At 40.0% G+C, this 21,626-nt stretch overlaps 2 protein-coding genes across 15 annotated transcripts in view; both read right to left on the bottom strand.

The window, feature by feature from the left end:
* The window catches only part of NOD1 (nucleotide binding oligomerization domain containing 1), a 56,291-nt gene extending 44,419 nt beyond the window's left edge, over positions 1–11,872 (bottom strand). For 9 of the 12 annotated variants that reach the window (XM_073238645.1, XM_037027382.2, XM_037027391.2 and 6 more), the window contains exons 1-2: positions 11,735–11,869; positions 5,604–5,710 (exon numbers count right to left, since the gene is read on the bottom strand). The gene's annotated coding sequence lies outside the window, so the exon portion shown is untranslated. Of the gene's footprint in view, positions 1–5,603; positions 5,711–11,734 lie in introns of all 12 variants that reach the window. The other 3 variants (XM_037027386.2, XM_037027387.2, XM_037027388.2) reach the window with 3 other exon arrangements.
* Positions 11,873–17,582: 5,710 nt separating this feature from the next.
* Positions 17,583–21,626, bottom strand: part of GGCT (gamma-glutamylcyclotransferase) — a 73,397-nt gene continuing 69,353 nt past the window's right edge. For all 3 annotated transcript variants that reach the window (XM_073238651.1, XM_037027364.2, XM_073238650.1), the window contains 3 exons: positions 20,323–20,468; positions 19,248–19,383; positions 17,583–18,175 (listed from right to left, as the gene is read on the bottom strand). In XM_073238651.1, the coding sequence (XP_073094752.1) occupies positions 18,026–18,175; positions 19,248–19,383; positions 20,323–20,468 (432 nt within the window). In that variant the 3' untranslated portion in view covers positions 17,583–18,025. The remainder of the gene's footprint in view (positions 18,176–19,247; positions 19,384–20,322; positions 20,469–21,626) is intronic.

Raw genomic sequence — 21,626 nt, 5'->3', positions numbered from 1 at the left:
CAAAATCCAAAATATTGAAATTCTACCAACCAATTTTTCAGACCACAAAGGTATAAAAGTAGAAATAAATTCTACAAAGAAAAAAATGCTCACAAACACATGGAGGCTTAACAACATGCTCCTAAATAATCAATGGATCAAAGAACAAATTAAAATAGAGATCAAGGAATATATAGAGACAAATGACAACAACAACACAAAGCCCCAACTTCTGTTGGACACAGCGAAAGCAGTCCTAAGAGGAAAGTATATAGCAATCCACGCACACTTGAAGAAGGAAGAACAATCCCAAATGAATAGTCTAACATCACAATTATCGAAATTGGGAAAAAGAAGAACAAATGAGGCCTAAAGTGAGCAGAAGGAGGGACATAATAAAGATCAGAGAAGAAATAAACAAAATTGAGAAGAATAAAACAATAGCAAAAATCAATGAAACCAAGAGCTGGTTCTTTGAGAAAATAAACAAAATAGATAAGCCTCTAGCCAAACTTATTAAGAGAAAAAGAGAATCAACACAAATCAACAGAATCAGAAATGAGAACGGAAAAATCACGACAGACTCCACAGATATAGAAAGAATTATTAAAGACTACTATGAAAACCTATATGCCAATAAGCTGGAAAACCTAGAAAAAATGGACAACTTCCTAGAAAAATACAACCTTCCAAGACTGATCAAGGAAGAAACACAGAAGTTAACAAACCAATTATGAGCAAAGAAATTGAAACAGTAATCAAAAAACTACCCAAGAACAAAGTACCCATGCCAGACGGATTTACCTTGGAATTCTGTCAGACACACAGAAGACATAATACCCATTCTCCTTAAAGTTTTCCAAAAAATAGAAGAGGAGGGAATACTCCGAAACCAAAAAAGAAAATTACAGACCAATATCCCTGGTGAATGTAGATGCAAAAATACTCAACAAAATATTAGGAAACCGAATTCAAGAGTATATCAAAAGGATCATACACCATGACCAAGTGGGATTCATCCCAGGGATGCAAGGATGGTACCACATTCGAAAATCCATCAACATCATCCACCACATCAACAAGAAGAAAGACAAAAACCACGTGATCATCTCCATAGATGCTGAGAAAGCATTTGACAAAATTCAACATCCATTCAAGATAAAAACTCTCAGCAAAATGGGAATAGAGGGCAAATACCTCAACATAATAAAGGCCATATATCATAAACCCACAGCCAACATTATACTGAACAGTGAGAAGCTGAAAGCTTTTCCTCTGAGATCGGGAACTAGACAGGGATGCCCACTCTCCCCACTGCTATTTAACATAGTACTGGAGGTCCTAGCCATGGCTATCAGACAAAACAAAGAAACACAAGGAATCCACATTGGTAAAGAAGAAGTTAAACTGTCACTATTTGCAGATGACATGATATTGTACATAAAAAACCCTAAAGACTCCACCCCAAAACTACTAGAACTGATATCAGAATACAGCAAAGTTGCAGGATACAAAATTAACACACAGAAGTCTGTGGCTTTCCTATACACTAACAATGAACCAATAGAAAGAGAAATCAGGAAAACAATTCCATTCACAATTGCATCAAAAAGAATAAAATACCTAGGAATAAATCTAACTAAAGAAGTGAATGACCTATACTCTGAAAACTACAAGTCACTCTTAAGAGAAATTAAAGGGGACACTAACAGATGGAAACTCATCCCATGCTCGTGGCTAGGAAGAATTAATATTGTCAAAATGGCCATCCTGCCCAAAGCAATATACAGATTTGATGCAATCCCTATCAAATTACCAGCAACATTCTTCAATGAACTGGAACAAATAATTCAAAAATTCATATGGAAACACCAAAGACCCCGAATAGCCAAAGCAATCCTGAGAAAGAAGAATAAAGTAGGGGGGATCTCACTCCCCAACTTCAAGCTCTACTATAAAGCCATAGTAATCAAGACAATTTGGTACTGGCACAAGAACAGAGCCACAGACCAGTGGAACAGACTGGAGACTCCAGACATTAACCCAAACATATACGGTCAATTAATATTTGATAAAGGAGCCATGGACATACAATGGCAAAATGACAGTCTCTTCAACAGATGGTGCTAGCAAAGCTGGACAGCTACATGTAGGAGAATGAAACTGGACCATTGTCTAACCCCATATACAAAAGTAAATTCAAAATGGATCTAAGACCTGAATGTAAGTCATGAAACCATTAAACTCATGGAAAAAAACATAGGCAAAAACCTTAGACATAAACATGAGTGACCTCTTCTTGAACCTATCTCCCCGAGCAAGGAAAACAACAGCAAAAATGAACAAGTGGGACTATATTAAGCTGAAAAGCTTCTGTACAGCAAAAGACACCATCAATAGAACAAAAAGGAACCCTACAGTATGGGAGTATATATTTGTAAATGACAGATCCGATAAAGGCTTGACGTCCAAAATATATAAAGAGCTCACACACCTCACAAACAAAAATCAAATAATCCAATTAAAAAATGGGCAGAGGAACTGAACATACAGTTCTCCAAAAAAGAAATACAGATGGCCAACAGACACATGAAAAGATGCTCCACATCACTAATTATCAGAGAAATGCAAATTAAAACTACAACGAGGTATCTCCTCACAGCAGTAAGGATGGCTGCCATCCAAAAGACAAACAACAACAAATGTTGGCGAGGCTGTGGAGAAAGGGGAACCCTCCTACACTGCTGGTGGGAATGTAAATTAGTTCAACCTTTGTGGAATGCAGTATGGAGGTTCATCAAAATGCTCAAAACAGACTTACCATTTGACCCAGGAATTCCATTTCTAGGAATTTACCTTAAGAACGCAGCAATCAAGTTTGAGAAAGACAGATGCACCCCTATGTTTATCGCAGCACTATTTACAATAGCCAAGAATTGAAAGCAACCTAAATGTCCATCGGTAGATGAATGGATAAAGAAGATGTGGTACATATACACAATGGAATACTACTCAGCCATAAGAAGAGGGCAAATCCTACCATTTGCAGCAACATGGATGGACCTGGAGGGTATTATACTCAGTGAAATAAGCCTAGCGGAGAAAGAGAAATACCAAATGATTTCATTCATCTGTGGCGTATAAGAACAAAGGAAAAACTGAAGGAACAAAACAGCAGCAGAATCACAGAACCCAAGAATGGACTTACAGGTACCAAAGGAAAGGGACTGGGGAGGATGGGTGGGTAGGGAGGGATACAGGGGTGGAAGAAGAAGAGGGGTATTAAGATTAGCATGCATAGGGGGGGTGGGAGAAAGGGGAGGGCTGTACAACACAGAGAAGACAAGTAGTGATTCTACAACATTTTGCTATGCGGATGGACAGTGACTGCAAAGGGGTTTACAGGGGGAACCTGGTATAGGGGAGAGCCTAAGAAACATAATATTCTACATGTAAGTGTAGATTAAAGATAACAAAAAAAAAAAAGAAAGAAAGAGAAGGTGGATTACTCCTTGATAGGATAAAACTAACTGTAAATCAATGATTAATGCATGCTTTAAATATCCTTAATTTTGATCACTTAAAGGGTGTCAGATGACCAGCTATGGAGGTACACTTTTTCTGATAATATTCCTTTCTCTTAAAAAAAAAGCAGTTCCTGTGTGGTGACCTCCAATGAGTTCTACACAATGGTATAAAGGGCATATCAAAGTGTGGGCAAAGGGTCTGTTTATGTTTATACAGAGGATCAAAGCCTAATTTGGCTACCCAGAAAATGAACTAAGATACGATATGAAGAAGAACTTTCAACATCAGCACTCTCTGGAAGAGTCATACCAGAAGATGATCATCAAAAAACCTCAACAAAGATCCAGGCGATGCTGCAGTTGTAGCTGCATTCATCCCACCTGTTCCTGGACTTGCCATTGGAATGAAGAAGGAGATATCTAAGCTGGCCTGTGCATACAGTAAAACAACAAATTTGACTGGATCTATACTGTTGGAACTCAAACCAAGAATTAGGAGAAGTGCAAGTTGTAGCGCTCCAAAATCTTACAACTACAGACTATCTACTGTTAAAAGAACATATGGGATGTGAACAGTTCCCAGGAATGGGTTGTTTTAATTTGTCTGATTTCTCTCAGACTGTTCAAGTACAGTTGGACAATATCCATTATATCATAGACAAATTTTCACAAATGCCTAGGGTGCCTAACTGCTTTTCTTGGCTTCACTGGAGATGGCTGGTAATTATAGATCTGCTTTGGTTATGTAACTGTATTCCTATTATGTTAATGTGTGTGCGCAATTTAATTAGTAGTTTAAAACCTATACATGCTTAAGTTACTCTACAAGAAGATATGTCAAAGAAATAATCAATCTTCCCATGTTTTCTTCTGTCTGCTACCTCTATAGCTTTTCTTCTTCCTTCCTAATTACAACCCTTAAGCAGAATTCGTGCCTCATATTGAATTCACCGAGTATCATCACTCCTCCGAGTGGTAAAGATACCTCAAGACAAATGCTGGGCATAGAAGCCACAGGGCATAAATCTGCAAAGAAGTAAAAAGCTAACCTTTTCAAACAATATTGCTTCTCTCTCACTTACCAACTTTACATTTCCTTGTATGGCCCCAGAAGATGACTGGTTAGCCAGAGACGGGTAAGATTCCTCAAGGGAGGAACAACCTAAGACAGGCACAGTCGCAGGGGGGCCATCAGGTGAGAAATTGGGGATCAACAGAGGTGAGGCTTAGAACCTCACCCCCCCCCCCCCGTTTTGAGAGAAATCTTCTGCATCCGTGGATGTTTTATTGCCCTTGTCTAGCTTGGATTAACACATAGTCTACAGGCACACACCTGATCATCTGCATTTGCTCTCTTACAACACTAAACTATGTTTTCTACCTTTATCTTGCATCTACCTACCGCTTCAGCATTTTATTAAATAATAATAATAATAATAATAATAATAATAATAATAATAATAAAGGGAGAAATGTGGGATTCACATATAAACCAAGTATAAAAATCAAATGAATATTCATATTTGACCTGATTGTTTATAGTTTATAATGAGCGATCAAAACCGAAAGTTTTTGTGATGACTGCCCTTGTACTGTTCACCATGTAAGAACTTATTCACTATGTAAGAATTTGTTCACCATGTAAGAACTTGTTCGTTATGCTTCAGAAGATTGGAGACTGATAAGAATTAGGCTGGGGGTGGATTAATGATTGTGCATTGAACATTGACCCCCCTATACAGAATTTTATTGTTGGTAACAACCATTTGATCAATAAATATGAGAGATGCCCTCTCAAAAAATATATATATATATATAATATACAGCACTGAAAGGTCTTGAAAAATCTCTCCTTGGATACTTGAGATTGACTTTTTCTAAGATATGTAACTAGGAGGAAGTAGAATGGTGAGTCAAGGAGTATGCACATTTTTATTTTTAATTTTTTAGCTATTGAGGGTTTTTCTTCCCCAACTTTACTGAGGCATGGTTGAAAAAAATTTTGTATCTTTAAAGTATACAACGTGATATTTTGCTGTAATAAACATTACAAGATATTGCCAGAAAAAATAAAATAAAATAAAAAAGGTAGTGTACCTGGAACAGGCCACTGCACTTTGGATGGGATGTTTAAGCACTTCCATGTCCACCCAAGCCCCATCCTGGGGCTGGTTTCTGTCTCCCCAAAGATCCTGCACGCCTGCCTGCAGGAAGACATGTTTTATTACCCCTAGGTTAACAATCTCAGTACACTGAGATATCATTTATCTCAAAATAAACATCATAAGCCACTCTAACAATGTCAGTCAATACCAGTATCAGCATTCCCACATCCCTACCTTACCCAATGGTAGGCAACAGTTGAGGTTTAAAAGTTGCAAATCTGAGGAAGGGTGAGGGGAGTGGGGAGATGTTCTGCTTTCACCTCATAAGCAGGCAGTTCTTTGGAAGCTGGAGCCTTATGTCCAGAAATTCAGCTCCACAAAGAGCAGAAGCATCTCTGCTGGGGAATCACCAGAGGTGGGCTTGGGGAGACACAGAGGGGCCCAGACTGAGCTCTGGTTCAGTGGCCACATGGGACTCTGCTTCCAATCCTGGGACGGTACATATTATCTTATTTGCGGTTAGTTATTTAATCTCCTTGAGTCTCAGCTGTCTCATCTGTAAAATGGGGGAATGATAACTACTGCATATGGTGTTGGGAAGATCAAATAAGCAAAACAAAACAAAACTCTAAAGTCTGGCACCAGCATTGCATGTAGTAAATCTATGTGTTTGCAATTACTATTTCAGGTCTACCAGATCAGACACAGCATCAGTTCATTTCACTAAACCTCTGACCAATCCCTCCAGATAGGTAGTTACCCCCATTTCACAGACAGAAAAACTGAGGCTTATGGGGGTTAAATACCTTATCCCAAGCCACACAGCTAAGAGACAGCAAGCAGCACCTGAACCCAAGTAGCCTTCAGAATCATGATCATCACGATCACCACTTCCTGGAAGCAGATGATGTGCTCACCACTTTACATCAATTATCTCATCAAATACTCAAAACCACTCTGAAATGAAGGAATTACTAGAACTATTTTACCACAGAGGGCACAGAGTTGGAAAGGTTAAATATCTTGGTGAGGGTCACACAATTAAGGAACAAAATAGGGGTCTGATCTCAGTTCTGACACCAAAACCTATGGTTTCTTCCATTTAAGTCCTGCCTGCCTGGTATTTGTTATAGATCTCATAGCTCCACTTGAAATCACCAGTGTGCCTAAATTCATATTAAATGTAAAGCTCTGGTCTTGTTAAATGGGGTCCAGAAGTGGCCCTCTCAATGAAGGGGCCTGTTGTCATGAAGTGTAAGGAGGAAGGATAAACCCAGAGAAAAGCCTAGTTTTCCACCAAGTCCCTTCTAGAAGGTTTGGTGCAGGGTCATAGACAGCAAATGGGGAATGTGGTAAAGCCTAGCCACAGCAATCAGACAACACAAAGAGATAAAAGGCATCCAGATTGGTAAGGAAGAAGTTAAACTGTCACTATTTGCAGATTACATGCTATTATACATAGAAAACCCTAAAGACACCATCAAAAAACTATCAAAACTAATAACTAGATTCAGCAAAGTTGCAGCATATAAAATTAATACACAGAAATCTGTTGCATTCATATATACTAACAATGAACTAGCAGAGAAGTCAGGAAAAAAATTCCATTTACAATTGCATCAAAAAGAATAAAATACCTGGGAATAAATCTAACCAAGGAGGTGAAAGACCTATACACTGAAAACTTATACACTCATGAGAGAAATTAAAGAATTTAGACACCAAAAAATGGAAATCTATCCCATACTCATAAATATGACCATCCTGCCCAAAGCAATTTACAGATTCAATGCATTCCCTATCAAAATACCAAGAGCATTTTTCAATGAACTAGAACAAACAGTTCTAAGATTCATATGGAACCACAGGAGACTCCAAATAGCCAAAGCAATCCTGAGAAAGAAGAACAAAGCTGGAAGGATTATGCTCCCCAACTTCAAGCTCTACTACAGAGCTACAGTAATCAAAATAATATGGTACTGGCACAAGCACAGACCCATAGATCAACAGAATAGAGAGCCCAGATGTAAACCCACACATATATGGTCAATTGATATACAATAAAGGAGCCATGGATATACAATGGGGAAATGACAGCTTCTTCAACAACTGGTGTTGGCAAAGCTGGACAGCTACATGTAAGAGAATGAAACTGGGTTACTGCCTAACTCCATACACAAAAGTAAACTCAAAATTAATCAAAGACCTGAATGTAAGTCATAAAACCATAAAACTCTTAGAAGAAAACATAGGCAAATATCTCTTTAACATAAGCATGAGCAATTTTTTTCTGGACATGTCTCCTCAGGCAAGGGTACAAAAATGAAAAATGAACAAGTGGGACTACGTCAAACTAAAAAGCTTCTGTACAGGAGATAGTTGTATAGCATGGAGAATACAGCCAATGATTCTGTAACATCTTCCTATGTTGACAAACAGTAGCTGTACTAATGGGGGGTGAGGGTTTAATAATATGGATAACTGTTAAACCACTGAGCTGTACACTTGAAACTAATATAATATCTATCAAAAAAAACCCACAGGAAGTTCTTAGTCATTAGACCTTTATATTTGGAAATCAGAACAGTATTTTCTCAAGAAAAGCATGTGCTCACAGCCCCCCTGCCATGTAAGGATTTTCCTTAGCAATTCGTGACAGCCTACTCAGTTACATCTGGCTCTGAAAATATTTACCAAGTCACTATATCCTCCCAACTCTTTTCTACACCTAATGTGTATGGTGGTGGTGACATAGCAGAGAGCAAATATCACATCCTGTAACAAAGATATGAGTGGTGATTTTTCATGTTTTATTAAAATATTAATCTGCCAAGTGCTGATGCTAATCTGGCACTCACTTTTTAATTATCTGAACCCTTATGTTGACCTATTTATTAATCCTTTAAACTGCACTTTCCTATTACAGGAAAATAACTACTCAGCAAAACAAATTCCAAAATGGCAGTTTACTGGTAGCATAGCCTCTTGATTTCAATGAAGTGCAACACAGAACTGCATTGCTGGCTTTAAAGCAGCACATCCCTTGCTAGGACACTCTACTCAGTCTTGCTAAGCACTACTGAGCCTTGGAATGGCAGCATCCCAGGCCCTGCGGGCTCAGTGGCTCCAGAGGCTGAGAGGATGGCAGAAGGGAGGGGTGGTGAGCTTGGCTGGGCCAACCGTGCATCATAACCTCTGACCACAGCTTGGTCTGTGCAGTTCTAGATAATGCACAAGAATAAAAATCCAAGCCAGGAAGTCTTGCTTTAACAAGCTTTCTAACACTGGGTAAACACCATAACTTAATTGAAATGGCAGTAACTACTCACTTCTTTGTAGGAGAGTCAAGTTTGGAAAAAAACACTTGCCCTCAAATGAACATTTAGTGCACCAATGAGCCTTCCTAAAAATAAGTTCAGACTTTGTGGATAGATGAAAAGGACATCACCCTTCGTGTAAGATGCAACTGACTTTGCCTAGAAGATAAAGGGATGTGGACTCCCAGAAACTTGCAAAATACTTACAGTTTCTGCATGGTGAACCTCCAGCACAAATTTTTAGCTTTTCTAATTTCATCTTCCCTAAATCCCACCCCCCTCCCCCGCGCCAAAAAAAGAAGTATAAAAGAAACTGGTAACTTAAAATCTCAAATCCTAGGTTTGTCTTATATTTTGAAGAAATATTAACTGTTTTCTTTAGATGAAGAGACAAGAATTTGATATTCTCCTTTTAGCTAAAATCAGCAATCGTACATGTGCTATAAAAAAACTTGATCTCTACAGTACCTGCATTATGTCACTGTTTATATTTCCAATATCTAAACAGCACTGCTGTTACTATCAAAGTGATTGTCAGTGACACACGCAGCGGGTACCAGGATGAACAGCTGGGATGCCAGCACTGACAGTTGTAGGGTGAGGTCCCCTCTTCCCCCAAATTCCTTACTGTTGCTGGTCACTGAAAGATTCATTGTTGCTAGGCCAAAGAGTAAGAAGCAAAACAGACACAGCTGGGGCGTGGACTGGGGGTGTTACCAGAAGAGAGATGTGTGTGCTCACAGGGATTGTGAGACCCTGCAGACAGCCCAGCCTTCTCGGGAGCCTATTTTTTTAATATGTGTAGTATTGGGGTGCAGGAAGTCTCAAAACAGAGGACCACTTTTGTCAAGAAATCAATTCCTATCACATGTTGTGAAATCTGTATTCTAGAGCCATTAATAAGCAAGCCCTGTGGAGAGAAGCTGATGGCCTGAAATTCCAAACCAAAAAGCACACAGAGACCCGAAGGAGAAAGAGCCACAGAGCGCTCCCCTGAGCAGGGCAGGAGAAAAGCAAGTGAGTGGAGTTCTGAGGGAGACAATTTCTGAATATGCTCCCTCATCGCAGCTGTGCTAAATAAATTGTCAGCACAAATCAGCACTACTGAGCCTAATAACTACCACTGATGAGCACCTGCTATGTGCCACCTACCCTGCCAGGTGTTTGATACTCATTATCTCCTATTAGTTCCAGGACAGAGTAACTACTTTTATTCCTATTTTACAGGTAAGAAAACAGGGGCTCAGAGAGGTCAATTTGCCCATGGCTACAAATCACAAAAGTGACAGAATCTGAATTTTGGTCCAGGTCTGATGGACTACAAAACTTCTGGAATTCTCCATTCCACAAAAATCAACCTACTCTTCTTAGACCTTTAGAAGTCCTCCCTTCTCCTCTCAGCTGTTGTTTATTTTAAATTCACCTTTCTTATCTACTGCATATGTGGTAGAAGCACGTCTCCTGTCCAGAAGCTCTGCTTGCCAGGATTATAGCTAGAATCTACCCCAGGGAGAGGGCAGAGTCCATCCTGTGACATCTACTCCTAATATCCACAGTAGTGTTTCGTGCACACAGTACATCTAAAATAAGGGGCTTTTAGGAGGGACAAACCTGACCTCATGGCAAGCACACCTGGCTTCATCCTTCAAGCAGAAAACCCAGCTGTCAAGGCCTTGGGTTTATTGGTTTTCCCCAACTTAATTTCGAATGCCAGTGTGGATAAAATTAGAGTTCCTGTGGCCAGGATTCTCACCTGGCCATGGTTGACTGCACACCGGTGGGCAATACATTGCTGTTGACTCTGTATAAATAGCTCCGCCCAGTCCCAACACGGTGGCAGGTCTGCAAGGCTGCAGAAGAGCAGAGGCTGGAGTGGTGGCAGTGCCGAGGACAGAGGGGCCCAGTGGCAGAGACGGGTTTGCTGCCTGCAGACTCGCTCTGAGTGAATGGGATTCTAGTGACTGACCTGCCACCTGGAAATAAACTTGGGTATAACCCTTTCACCCCAAGAACGTTTTGCTGTCAATTTCTTTGGTCACACTGAATCCACAGCGAACTTGCCCGGGGCTGAAACCCATGGGCAAGACAGCCAGCCATGGAGGCATTTCCCGGAATGCAGAACCAAAGTGTCATCATAATCATTGCATGCCTTCTTTTTCATTATGTGTCAAAAAACTGTCAAGATCTGAGGCTTTCTTGAACACACTTTTCAGGGGACCCTGCAAAGCATTGCCTCATTCCTCTTCTCTGTGCTCAGGAAGCTCAAGGGAAGTCTGCCACCCAGGACAACGGGAGGCACTGGGAGCAGCCAGATCTGTCTAGTCTGTAATGCATCAAGGCCCCTGGCTGCCTTCCTACGTTCTGTTGGCAGCCACCCTGTGGTCACTGGTTCTCAGTGCTGGCTGCACACTGGAATCACCTCGGGAGTTTCAGTGAAGTAGAGGCCTGGCCCCGCCTCCAGGGATTCTGATGGAATTGGTCTTGGGTGAGGCCCAGGAATCCGGATTTTAAAAGCGCCCACGTGATTCTACGGAGCAGGAAGGACTGAGAAGCCCTGCCTAAACCACTGTGGACTAAAAGATCCCGCTGATGGTGCGGTTAATCCCCCTAAACTTTCACTGCATTCCTCAAACGCCCGGAATTCCTTCTCCGCTTCGTTCCACTCAGAGCTCTTTCCTAACAGCTCTGCATTCCGCCCACACGCAAGATCCCGTCTCCCTGCGCCTCCTCACGTGCGACGCCCAGGACCCCAGAAAAGTTCTGCAACGCGCGAACCATCACTCCGCTTCCCGTCTCTGGAACTTACTTGGCCGACGGGTTTGCAGACGTGGTAGCAGCTGGGGAGCGAGAGCGGGGGTCCCGGGGCCGTCCTGTGGCCCTGGAGCTCAAGGCGGCGTGGCAGCGCGAAGGGCAGGGCGGGGCGGCCGCCTAAGCAGCCCGGAACGGGAACTGGCGGGACGGCAGCGGTGGCCGCGCCCCGGACCTCGGCTGGCCGGGCGGAGAGGCCGAGGCCGTGCAGAGCGGACGAGGCGGGGTCGGCAGTGCGGCGGCTCGCCGGGGCCGCGCGCGGGAAGTCGGGAGAGGTGGTGGGCAGAAATTGGCCGGGCAGCCCCCGGGGCGCCCCCTGCCGGAGCACAAGCGGCCAACCCACCGCGCGGGGGCGACCGGGCAGGTCCACGAGTTGGCCCGGGGGTACGCACCAAGGAACTCGTCGTTCCAGCTCGGCCACGGCCGCCGCGAGTCCAGACCCGTCCCCTTGAAAGTGCCAACCCAGCAACTGCAGTCGGAGGCAACGTCAGGGCACGAGGGTGAAACTCCTGTGAAACTGGCTCTGCTCCCCCAGGAGGAGTAGCTCAAGCTAATGAAACTCTTTACAACTTCAATTTACACTCTTTTAAATCTAAGCTGTTCTTTTTGTCCTTAAATTTGTTCTTGGCAGTGTACATTTTATATTCTACACATTGTTGCTGCAATGACTTGTAAAGTTAACAAAGCTAGTAAGTTTCCCCAAAAAAATGTTTTAAATGGGCAAGGTCCTTATAAGGCATATAATGTGGAAAGTTGTCATTTATCATGCCAAAGTACATTCAGTCATGTACTCACAGATGCTTGGGAATTTAAATTTCCATCAAAGTCTGCCCTCTGAGAAAAGTATATTTGTTAACTCAAAATGAAACTTTGCAAAGGTAAAACTGATGGGATACAATGTGCAAATAGGAGAGCACAAAAATAAAGATGCTAAAGATACTAATTCCTCCAGTTTACTCCTATGTGAACCTCTGGTAGAAAAATTAGTGTCTTGCCAATGGGTTTCAGCCCTGGACAAGTTCATTATGGATTCAGTGTGAACAAGGAAATGACAATGGAACGTTCTTGGGGTGAAAGGGTTATACCCAACTTTATTTCCATGGTGGCAGGCCAATCACTAGAATCCCATCCACTCAGAGCGAGACTGCAAGCAGCAAGGTGGTCTCTGCCTCTGGGCCTCTCTACCTGCACAGCCATCTGTCTCTGTCCTCAGCACTGCCACCACTCCAGCCTCTGATTTCCTGCAGCTCTGCAGCCGTGCCACTGTGTTGCCCAGAGCACTGGGCAGAGCTCTTCATATAGAGTCAATAGCAACATATTGCCCACGTGTGTAGTGAGCTAGCCGACCAGGGCCAGGTGAGAATCCTGGCCATAGAAACCTTCACTTTATCCACAATTAGAAACATTTTTCTTCTAGGATACTTAATTTTGTCTTCCATGTCTTTTAAACTTTTTCATATTTTCCATATCCTGTTTCTCTGTATTCCAAGTAACTTCAGTTCTGTCTTCCCACTCATCAATAATTTTATAGATATTTGAATCTGCTGTTTATCTCATCTGTGGAAGATAGGTTAGTACTACTGTGATGTCCATGTCCTACACCTGGAAGCTGTGACTATAGCAAAGGAGAATTAAAGTAGCAACTGGGGTTAAGCCTGCTACGCAGCTGGCTTTGAGATGGGAAGATTATCATGGCTTTAGTGGGGGCCCAATGTAATCACAAGGGTTCTTATAAGTGGAAGGCAGAAGGAAAACCAGAGATGTAACTGGAGAAGGACTTGGCCTGATGTTGCTGGCTTCGAAGATGGAGGAATGGGGCTCTGAACCAAGGAATACAGGTGGTTCCTAAAAGCTGGAAAAGGCAAGGAGATGGATTCGCCCACAGACCCTCCAAAAGGAACATAGTCCTGCTGACACTTCAATTGTAGCCCAGTAGACCTATCTCAGACTTCTGACCTCCAGAACTGTAAGATAATACATATGTGTTGTTTCAGCCACTAAATTTGTGGTAACTTGTTACAGCAGCAATAGGAAACCAATACACCATCCACTTAAGTTATTAGTTGCAACAATATTTGCTTTCCATGAGTCCTTTGATTCTATTTTTAGTTTTCTTGGTCATTATTAATATTCTCCTGTTCTTTGCTGATTCTGTTATTTTTTTAATAATACATATTGTTTTTCATTAAACTCTTTAAGATAATTATAAATCCACATGCAGCTGTAAGAAAGACTACAAAGAAATCTATGTACCCAACCCAACCTCTCAATAATTCAATGGGTAACTGTATTCACCCATATTGTTGCTTACCAATTTTTTTCCTTTCTGGTGTTCCAAAGTTCCTTCTCTTAGTATTTCCTTTCTGTTTAGAGAAGTTTCTTCAGTCCTTTGTTTAGTGTAGGTCTGCTGGCATCAAATTTTCCTAGATTTCTTTATTTTTCCCCCTTATTCTCAAAGGCTATTTTTACTGGATTCTGTGTTAACAGTTCTTTTCTTTCAGCCTCTTCTGGCTTCCATGGTTTCTTATGAGAAGTCTGGGGTCATTTGAATGGTTTTTCACCTGTAGATAAGGTGTCATCTTTCCTTCACTGCTCAAGAATTGTTGTTCTTAGTTTTCATAAGTTTGGCTATAATGTGTCTGGTGTGGATTTCTTTGGGTTTATGTTTGAGGCTCACTCTGTTTCTTTTCATTAATGTTAGCTACTATTTACTAGGCAACAGTTGTAAACCAGGCTATTTTCTGCACACTATCACTAATCCCACCACAGAGCTAGAAGTTAGGCATCTGCTAGGTTAAACCACATGGAACTGTCATGGCTTCACTTTGCTTCTTGAATCTGTAGGTTTATGTGTTTTGCCAAATTCAGGACATCTAAGCCATGATTTCTTTGGGTACTTTCTCAGCCTGCCCTCTTTATTCTCCTGAGACTCTCATGACACAAAGTTTAGATCTCCTACTATAGCTTCACAGGTCCCTGAGGCTCTGTTGTTTTTTTTTCTATTTCTCTCTGCTGTTTAGACTGAATAATTTCTGTTGTTCTATCTTCCAGTTCACTGTTTCTTTCTTCTGTCCTCTCCATTGTGCTGTTGAGCCCATCCACTAAACTTTAGATTTTAGCTGTTACATTTTTCAGTTCTAAAATTTCCATTTGGTTTTTTGTATCTTTTCTTTCTTTGCTGAGAATTTATTTTCATTTGGTTTAAGCATGTTTCTCATTGTTCACTGAAGCGTTTTTATGATGGCTACTTTAAAATCTTTGTCAGGTAATTCTAATATGTCATTTCAACATCTACTGATTGTCTTTTTCACTTAGTTTGAGATCTTCCTGGTTTTTGGAATGAGTGATTTCAATTAAACCTGGACATTTGGAACTTGTAAGACTCTGAATCTTACTGAAATCTTCCATTTCAGCTGGCTTCCTCTGAAACTATTCCAGCAGAGAAAGGCTAGGGGACACTATCTTGCTACAGCTAAATGAAGGTAGAAGTTCAGGTTCCCACTTAGTTGCTATTATCACCCAAGGGAGGGTGCACCTTGTTATTGCTGAGTAGAAGTTCCAACTCCCTCCTAGGCCTCCACTGGGACCTCCTCTTTGGCTCCTAGGAGTGGAAATGCTTCATTATTCCCCACTATATGGCCTCCACTGATCCACTGAGAAGGGTGGCTTTATCACCTAGAGGTGATGAAAGTCTGGACCTACCACTTGGCCTCCTCTGAAGGGGGAGGAGCTCCTTGTTCCTGCCAGATGGGGGTGTAAGTCCAGGCTCCCACGTAGTCTCCACTGACACTCCTGGGCTGGCTACTCTGGGTGCCTTTCCTATTCGGTCTTTCTGACACCACCCTAGTGGTAGCAGCAGGGGAGAGGGTCAGGGTGCCTTGTACTGTCTGGTGAATGGAAGTCTGGGCTCCTCCCCCTGGACCTTTGCTGTCATGGGTAGAGAAGTGGTGTTCTAGGTGGTGCTTGGCTGGAATAGAGCATTTATTCTCTAGACGTTTTGTTTTGCTAGATTGTCTCCTACTCCTTTTGCTACAGAAGACAGGCTTTTCTTTCTGTTTGTGCTCATTGGTGCTTTCAGGTTGATGGCTTCTTTGGTTAATCTGAGATGTATGAAGCAAATGAAAATCCAAGGAATTCAGTGCCATGTCATGCCTTGGGTCCTCAGGTCCTAGCCAGTCTGCTTTCCTCCACCTTTCAGTCTTCTGTATGCTTTATATATGTTAAGGGACTTTAGTTGTGCTTAACTAAAAGAATAGAGAAGAGTATGTCTACTCCATCTTCCCAGAAGTCAGTCTCCATTTTACTTACTTTATATTGTTTTTGATCATGTTAGTATTTCAAAACCTAGGGGATCTTTTTTTCTGTTTTCACTCATGGTGTATCATTTTCCTTATTATAATTTTTTAAAAATTTAAGTAGCAAACCTGAGTACCTCAATTAGGATTACTTTCTTCAGAGAAGATAAACATCTGCCTCTGCCAGGAGCCACAGGCTTACTAACGAGGGACCATTTTAATTCTCTTCAAGGGCCCTAGTTTCATATAGAACTTTCAGGTTCAGTTGTCCTGTCCTGCAGTAGGAATGCTCAAGGGTTAGCAAATTCCAGAGCTATTACTGAATTTGTACCCAAGGACATTAGGGCATTTGTTTACCAATACTATCTAATCTTTCAGTTTACAATTTATCTTTTTTGTGGGACAGGGATTGGTATACTTTGAAGATTTTCCTTATTTTCTTGCAAGCCCAGAAATGCTTTTCAAAAACTACCTTTATTAGTCCAGGAACTGATGACACTGTGGCGAGAGGGCTGAAATCCCTTACATATGACATTTGGTAGTGTGCTGCTTTGAAAATGGCTGGAAAAACAGTATTCCTCATATGACTAGAGCTTTTTTTTAAAGGCCAGAAAACATAAAGGTTTTATTGTAGAGTTTTAAATTCCTTAATGAAACTTACCATTTTAGGTAGGTGAGCTAGATTATTAGAATAATGTTCAATTTTTCTTATCTATAGCAAAACTGAGCCTTGCTCACTCTATTACCATAACTGGGTTCTGCACCACTGACAAGCTTGGTCTTGAGAGGAGTTAAGAGCTAGAGAAAAAGAGAATATTGGAAGATACACTTGAAAATAGTGAGGTATTCCATCTATAAAACATGGTCTAACTTGCAGTCAATGGCCCAGCCTTCCTACAGAATTGCAGCTGTAGCTGAAAACTCCTTTGGTTTTTTTTCCCAAGAGAACAAACCAAAACTCTTATTTTATGCTCCTACAGCTAGCTCACTCTCATCCAATAACCTGATCAGAAGGTCCAGCTCCCTGCATTCCCCAGAGACATGAGATTTTTTTGATAACAAGTATAGTTTTATTCATGACTCTTCTTTCTTCTCTTTGATTAGTAAATAAATTTAAGAAGGTGACCATTTCTTGGTAAGTCAACAATCAAACTGGAGCTTCCACAAAACATTTTTTCCTCAGAATCTTGACTCTTCTACTTTAAAATCCTGCTTCAGAGATGGCCCTGTATAAACTTAATTCAGGGAGAGCAGTGATGACAGCTAGTACTTATTGTCAGGATGTGTTCTAAGTTCATTACATATTTGCTCCCGAAAACAACCCTAAGACATGGGCGTTTTGGCCATCCTCATTACAGATGAGGCAACTGCGGTACAGAGTCAAGTACCCGACGTCTCCCAGTGAGAAAGTGGTGGAACTGAACTCATCCTGGTCTGTCTGGTTCCAGAGTCTGCACAATAATCCTCTCGTAAGACTGTATATGGCCAAGACCATATCCAGTAGGTATGATCTGAGTCCCCCTAACAAAATGAAGTATTTTAGTACTGAACAGAAGTTAAATCACAAATACATTTATTCCTCTAGGAACAGTAAGCCATTTTTTAAATTAAAAAATTTTTATTATCAACTGCCTGTGTAGTTTCCTTGTTCTTATTAAGCTGATTAAAAAAAAAAAACCCAGAGCAGAGCGATTAGCCAGCAGTCTTTAAGTTGCAAATCTGTCCTTTGTCACAGAGCAAGAATATACTTCAGATCAACTCAAGAAAATAACATGGAAGGAGTACCCACATCCTTTGTCATGCACTCCAGTGCCTCATGGCTCCCTTCTCAATTGGTTATAGAAAGAAACTGGGTTAGAAGTTAGTCTGAAAACAAGGAATTACTCAAGTGGATATGTTGGAGCACTGTTAAAAATATATTAAACACAGAGATACCCCAGATCTCTGTTCTAAACATTAGAAATATGTTAGCACAGAGAAAATATCTGCATTTTCTACTGCCGATGAATTTTTGCTTCTCCCTTTTTGATAATGTCTTTAATTTCTTCTGAGACTTCTCCTTCATAGTCATTCGGTTCTATGGCATTTAACATCTTCTGATACTCCAGTGGCAAACCATTCTCTTTTGCACCCAAGCAAATGACCTAGAAATGGTTGTAATAAACAAACAAACAAAAAAATCTCTTTGGTTAGGAACATAACTTAGTACACCACAGCTTTATTTGAGGTATATCAAAATGTGAATATTAGCTTTCAGATAACTCTAGAGTTAACTCCAGAACAAACAACTAAAGAATGAACTAGAGATATAATCCTTCCTCTCGCATCAAGCATGAATGTGCAGGGAGTTTTCAAAGCCTTCATGGAACATCAATTCTACTCAATAATATGATTTAAAATATTTTTATATCAAGAGAAAAACTTACAGAATTTGCATTATCTTTTAGGAAAAAAAACTCCATTCTTAAAAAAATGTAAAGTTTCCAGGGAACCTTTTAGTTTAATCCTGGAGTTTACCTGTAAATTAGATATGAGGGAATAAACAGCAACTGTGTTCAGTGATACTTCAAAGATCCATAGCAGGGTAATTCCTCCAGGCTCCATACTAGAAAATTCCAGATTAGGCCCAGGGGCTGGGTTACCTACTCCAAGTGCCATGCCCTGACTGGGCCTGGCAAGAAGTACCTAAGTTTGGGTTTTTGGAAAGGGGTGTTGGGGACTCTGTCTTACATTTTTTTCCTATGCCTTGTGGGAGTGGTTTCCCTGATTCTGAAGGCAATGTGACTTTTTCCCCCTCCATCTAGGGATGAAAAACATTTCAGCAATAGGAAATATATATTTTTCTCCATAAAAATGAATCTTGGTGTTCATGATATACTATTTCGTGGAGAGAAAAAAAATTACAAAAGCATATATACAGAATAAATCTAAAAATACACTCCATGTTATTTTCTACTTTAAGAAAGAAAATATGTATCTAGAATTATGACTCATATACATTTCTAAAAGTTTTAGGAACATAGTTCTATCATTACAAATCTGAACATTTTTCAATTTGCACTTTAGGTGAATAACTCATCTTTGTATTAAAAATATTTTCATTAAAATTAAGTGTTCATGTCAAACTTAAAACATAAAAGCCTTTTAAAAACAAGATATTCTTTAGCTCAATGAAAATTAAAAAGTAATCACCAAAACTCTTTGTAAGTAGCTTACCTTTTTATACTGGGGTGATGGGGGCACACTTTCATAATTTTTCACCAGATAACTTCGACAGGTTCTTTCTTTTCCTTCTTGAGTGTAAACATTAACTTCTATTGGGACATATGCTCCACTTTTAACCCCTTCTTGCCTGAAACCAGCACAGACAAATTTTAACCAAACTTAATTTAACCAAGTTTGTTAACTACATTAACAATTTAACTAAACTATATATGGATGTATTTGCTCCTTACATACTGTGGTAGTATAACATATTATAAATACTACCATATAAAAAGTAAACTTGGCATTTCAATTAGAAATCCTAAGACTCACTATTACTTGGCATACTTTTAACAGATCTTTTTATCCTATCTAAAAACATCTTTCAATGTAGTTATTTCAATATTTATACCCCTGAAACATTGTTCTCCAGGCAACAAAAAAAAAGGCTGTGTTCTGACAGCAAGAAAATATTCACCCAGAGAAAAGTAGAGAGGATGGCTCATTTCTGTTTGCAAGTGAGGTAAAGTATCAAGTACATCAGTTAATCTGTTCTTCTCAAGTCCTACTCTTTTTGGCCAACCTTCTTTACAATAAATGCTCTGTGCCACACAATTTCTGAGGACTCTAATTCTAAAAAGTATCAAAGCATTTCTAATATGTTGTTACAGTTTTTCAAATCATTATTTCCCACTGATTCAACTACCACCTTAGAGAATTATTTTTTAAAAACTGGGTCTAATGAAAACTCAACAACTGCTTTTGACAAAATCAATAAAAATATGTAAAAATTACAAAACCTGCATGCCTTTTCACAATATGAAACTACAAAGAGATTTTTATAAAAAACAAATAGAATGAAAATAAGGATACCCATCTTTCATAGAGGAGTAACTACAAATGTCCTCCCAAATTTCAATCAGAAAATGTGACTTTTCTTTTTAGAAAATGTACATTAACTCTACTAGAGTTAAGAATATGTCTGTTGCTTATGGTTTTGAAAATCCAACAAATACATATACACATCCTTGCATATGATCTACTGTCTGAATTAGTAATTTTTAAACTTGTTATTAGAAGCACCTACTTATCCAGAGAAATTAAATTGCTTTTGTTCATTTTCCATACTACTCCCCATACTTCATCACCAGGACTTTGAAAAATGGTGGCTATACCTCCATGCCAAGTTTCACTTGTTTTGCCTTGGGGATTAGCAAAGTCAAGCTTAAAGTCCTACAAGGGAAAACAAAATGGTATGATCAATATCCACTTGAACCAAAATTTCCCTCCTAAAAATAAAAAAAGATTTACCTTGAACTCCATGCAATTAAAACATATTCTTTAGTTGCTTCTATACATAAGTATCTGTGGGAAATGCAAAGATAAACAAGGACACAGATCTCCAGGACTGTATTTTTCCATATTTTTCTTTAAAAATAAAATGCATATTGAATATGTCCATGTATCTTACCATAAACAAAAGGTTTAAGAGGGAAAATCCTGTAATGCCTATATGACTACTCTCATTTTTGAAAATTATTTTCCAGTCTCCTTATACATACACCAAATTTTAACTTAGGGCAATTGTAGTGAACATAACTGTTGAAACTGGGTGACAAGCTGGGGTTATAACATTCTACTTTCATGTATGTAGAGAGTACCCTGCTAGCATATATCACTATGTTTGCCCTAAGGGAGCTGGCATTTGAGGGTGATTTGGACACTTATAAACATTAACATTCATGGATTGTTCTCACGCATTTATAACAATAAGAGAGGCTAATATAAAATTACTGGGCTCTATACTCTATGCTATGAGCTTTCTATGGACTCCCATTTTTTACCTGTCAACTTTATTATACCCATTTAACAGTGAGAAAAACTGTGGCTTACAGAGATTGAACAACTTGCCTAAAGTCTCATAACTAATAAGTAATGGAAACAGGTTTCTAGTTTAGCTGCTTCTCACAGAGATGAGTAATCAGAGAACAGAGACCTGGGGAAGATTAAAAATCCTCACTTGGCTGTTTGGTCTGGGAAGATTTCTGTCCATCTTTCCAGAGCTTAGTTTCCAAAAAATGCTGGCCTAGATAATAAATCTAAAATTTATATTTTATCCCTCTCACTTTTATTTTCTTAAAAACTTTGTCAGACATTTGAGGAAAAAGGCTGCTTTGAGTGACCAGTACTTTCAACTGGTATATTGGATGTTCCAGGACCAAGCAACCCTGGCAAGAGATCTGATCAAAGTTACAGCCACACTAGGACCTGCTGCTTCTGACAGTTAACCACCCTGTCATGATCTGCCTCCCGCCTGACTTTCAAACTGTTCTTTGATAGCTTTTCTCTTTGCCAACTCCTCCTCCATTACCTGGTCTTTAAATATTGGTG

Source organism: Manis javanica, chromosome 6 (genome assembly GCF_040802235.1).
Source record: "Manis javanica isolate MJ-LG chromosome 6, MJ_LKY, whole genome shotgun sequence".
Classification (NCBI taxonomy): Eukaryota; Metazoa; Chordata; class Mammalia; order Pholidota; family Manidae; genus Manis; species Manis javanica.
Note: the sequence above shows the minus strand (reverse complement) of the source record. Positions and strands in the feature narration are given on the sequence as shown.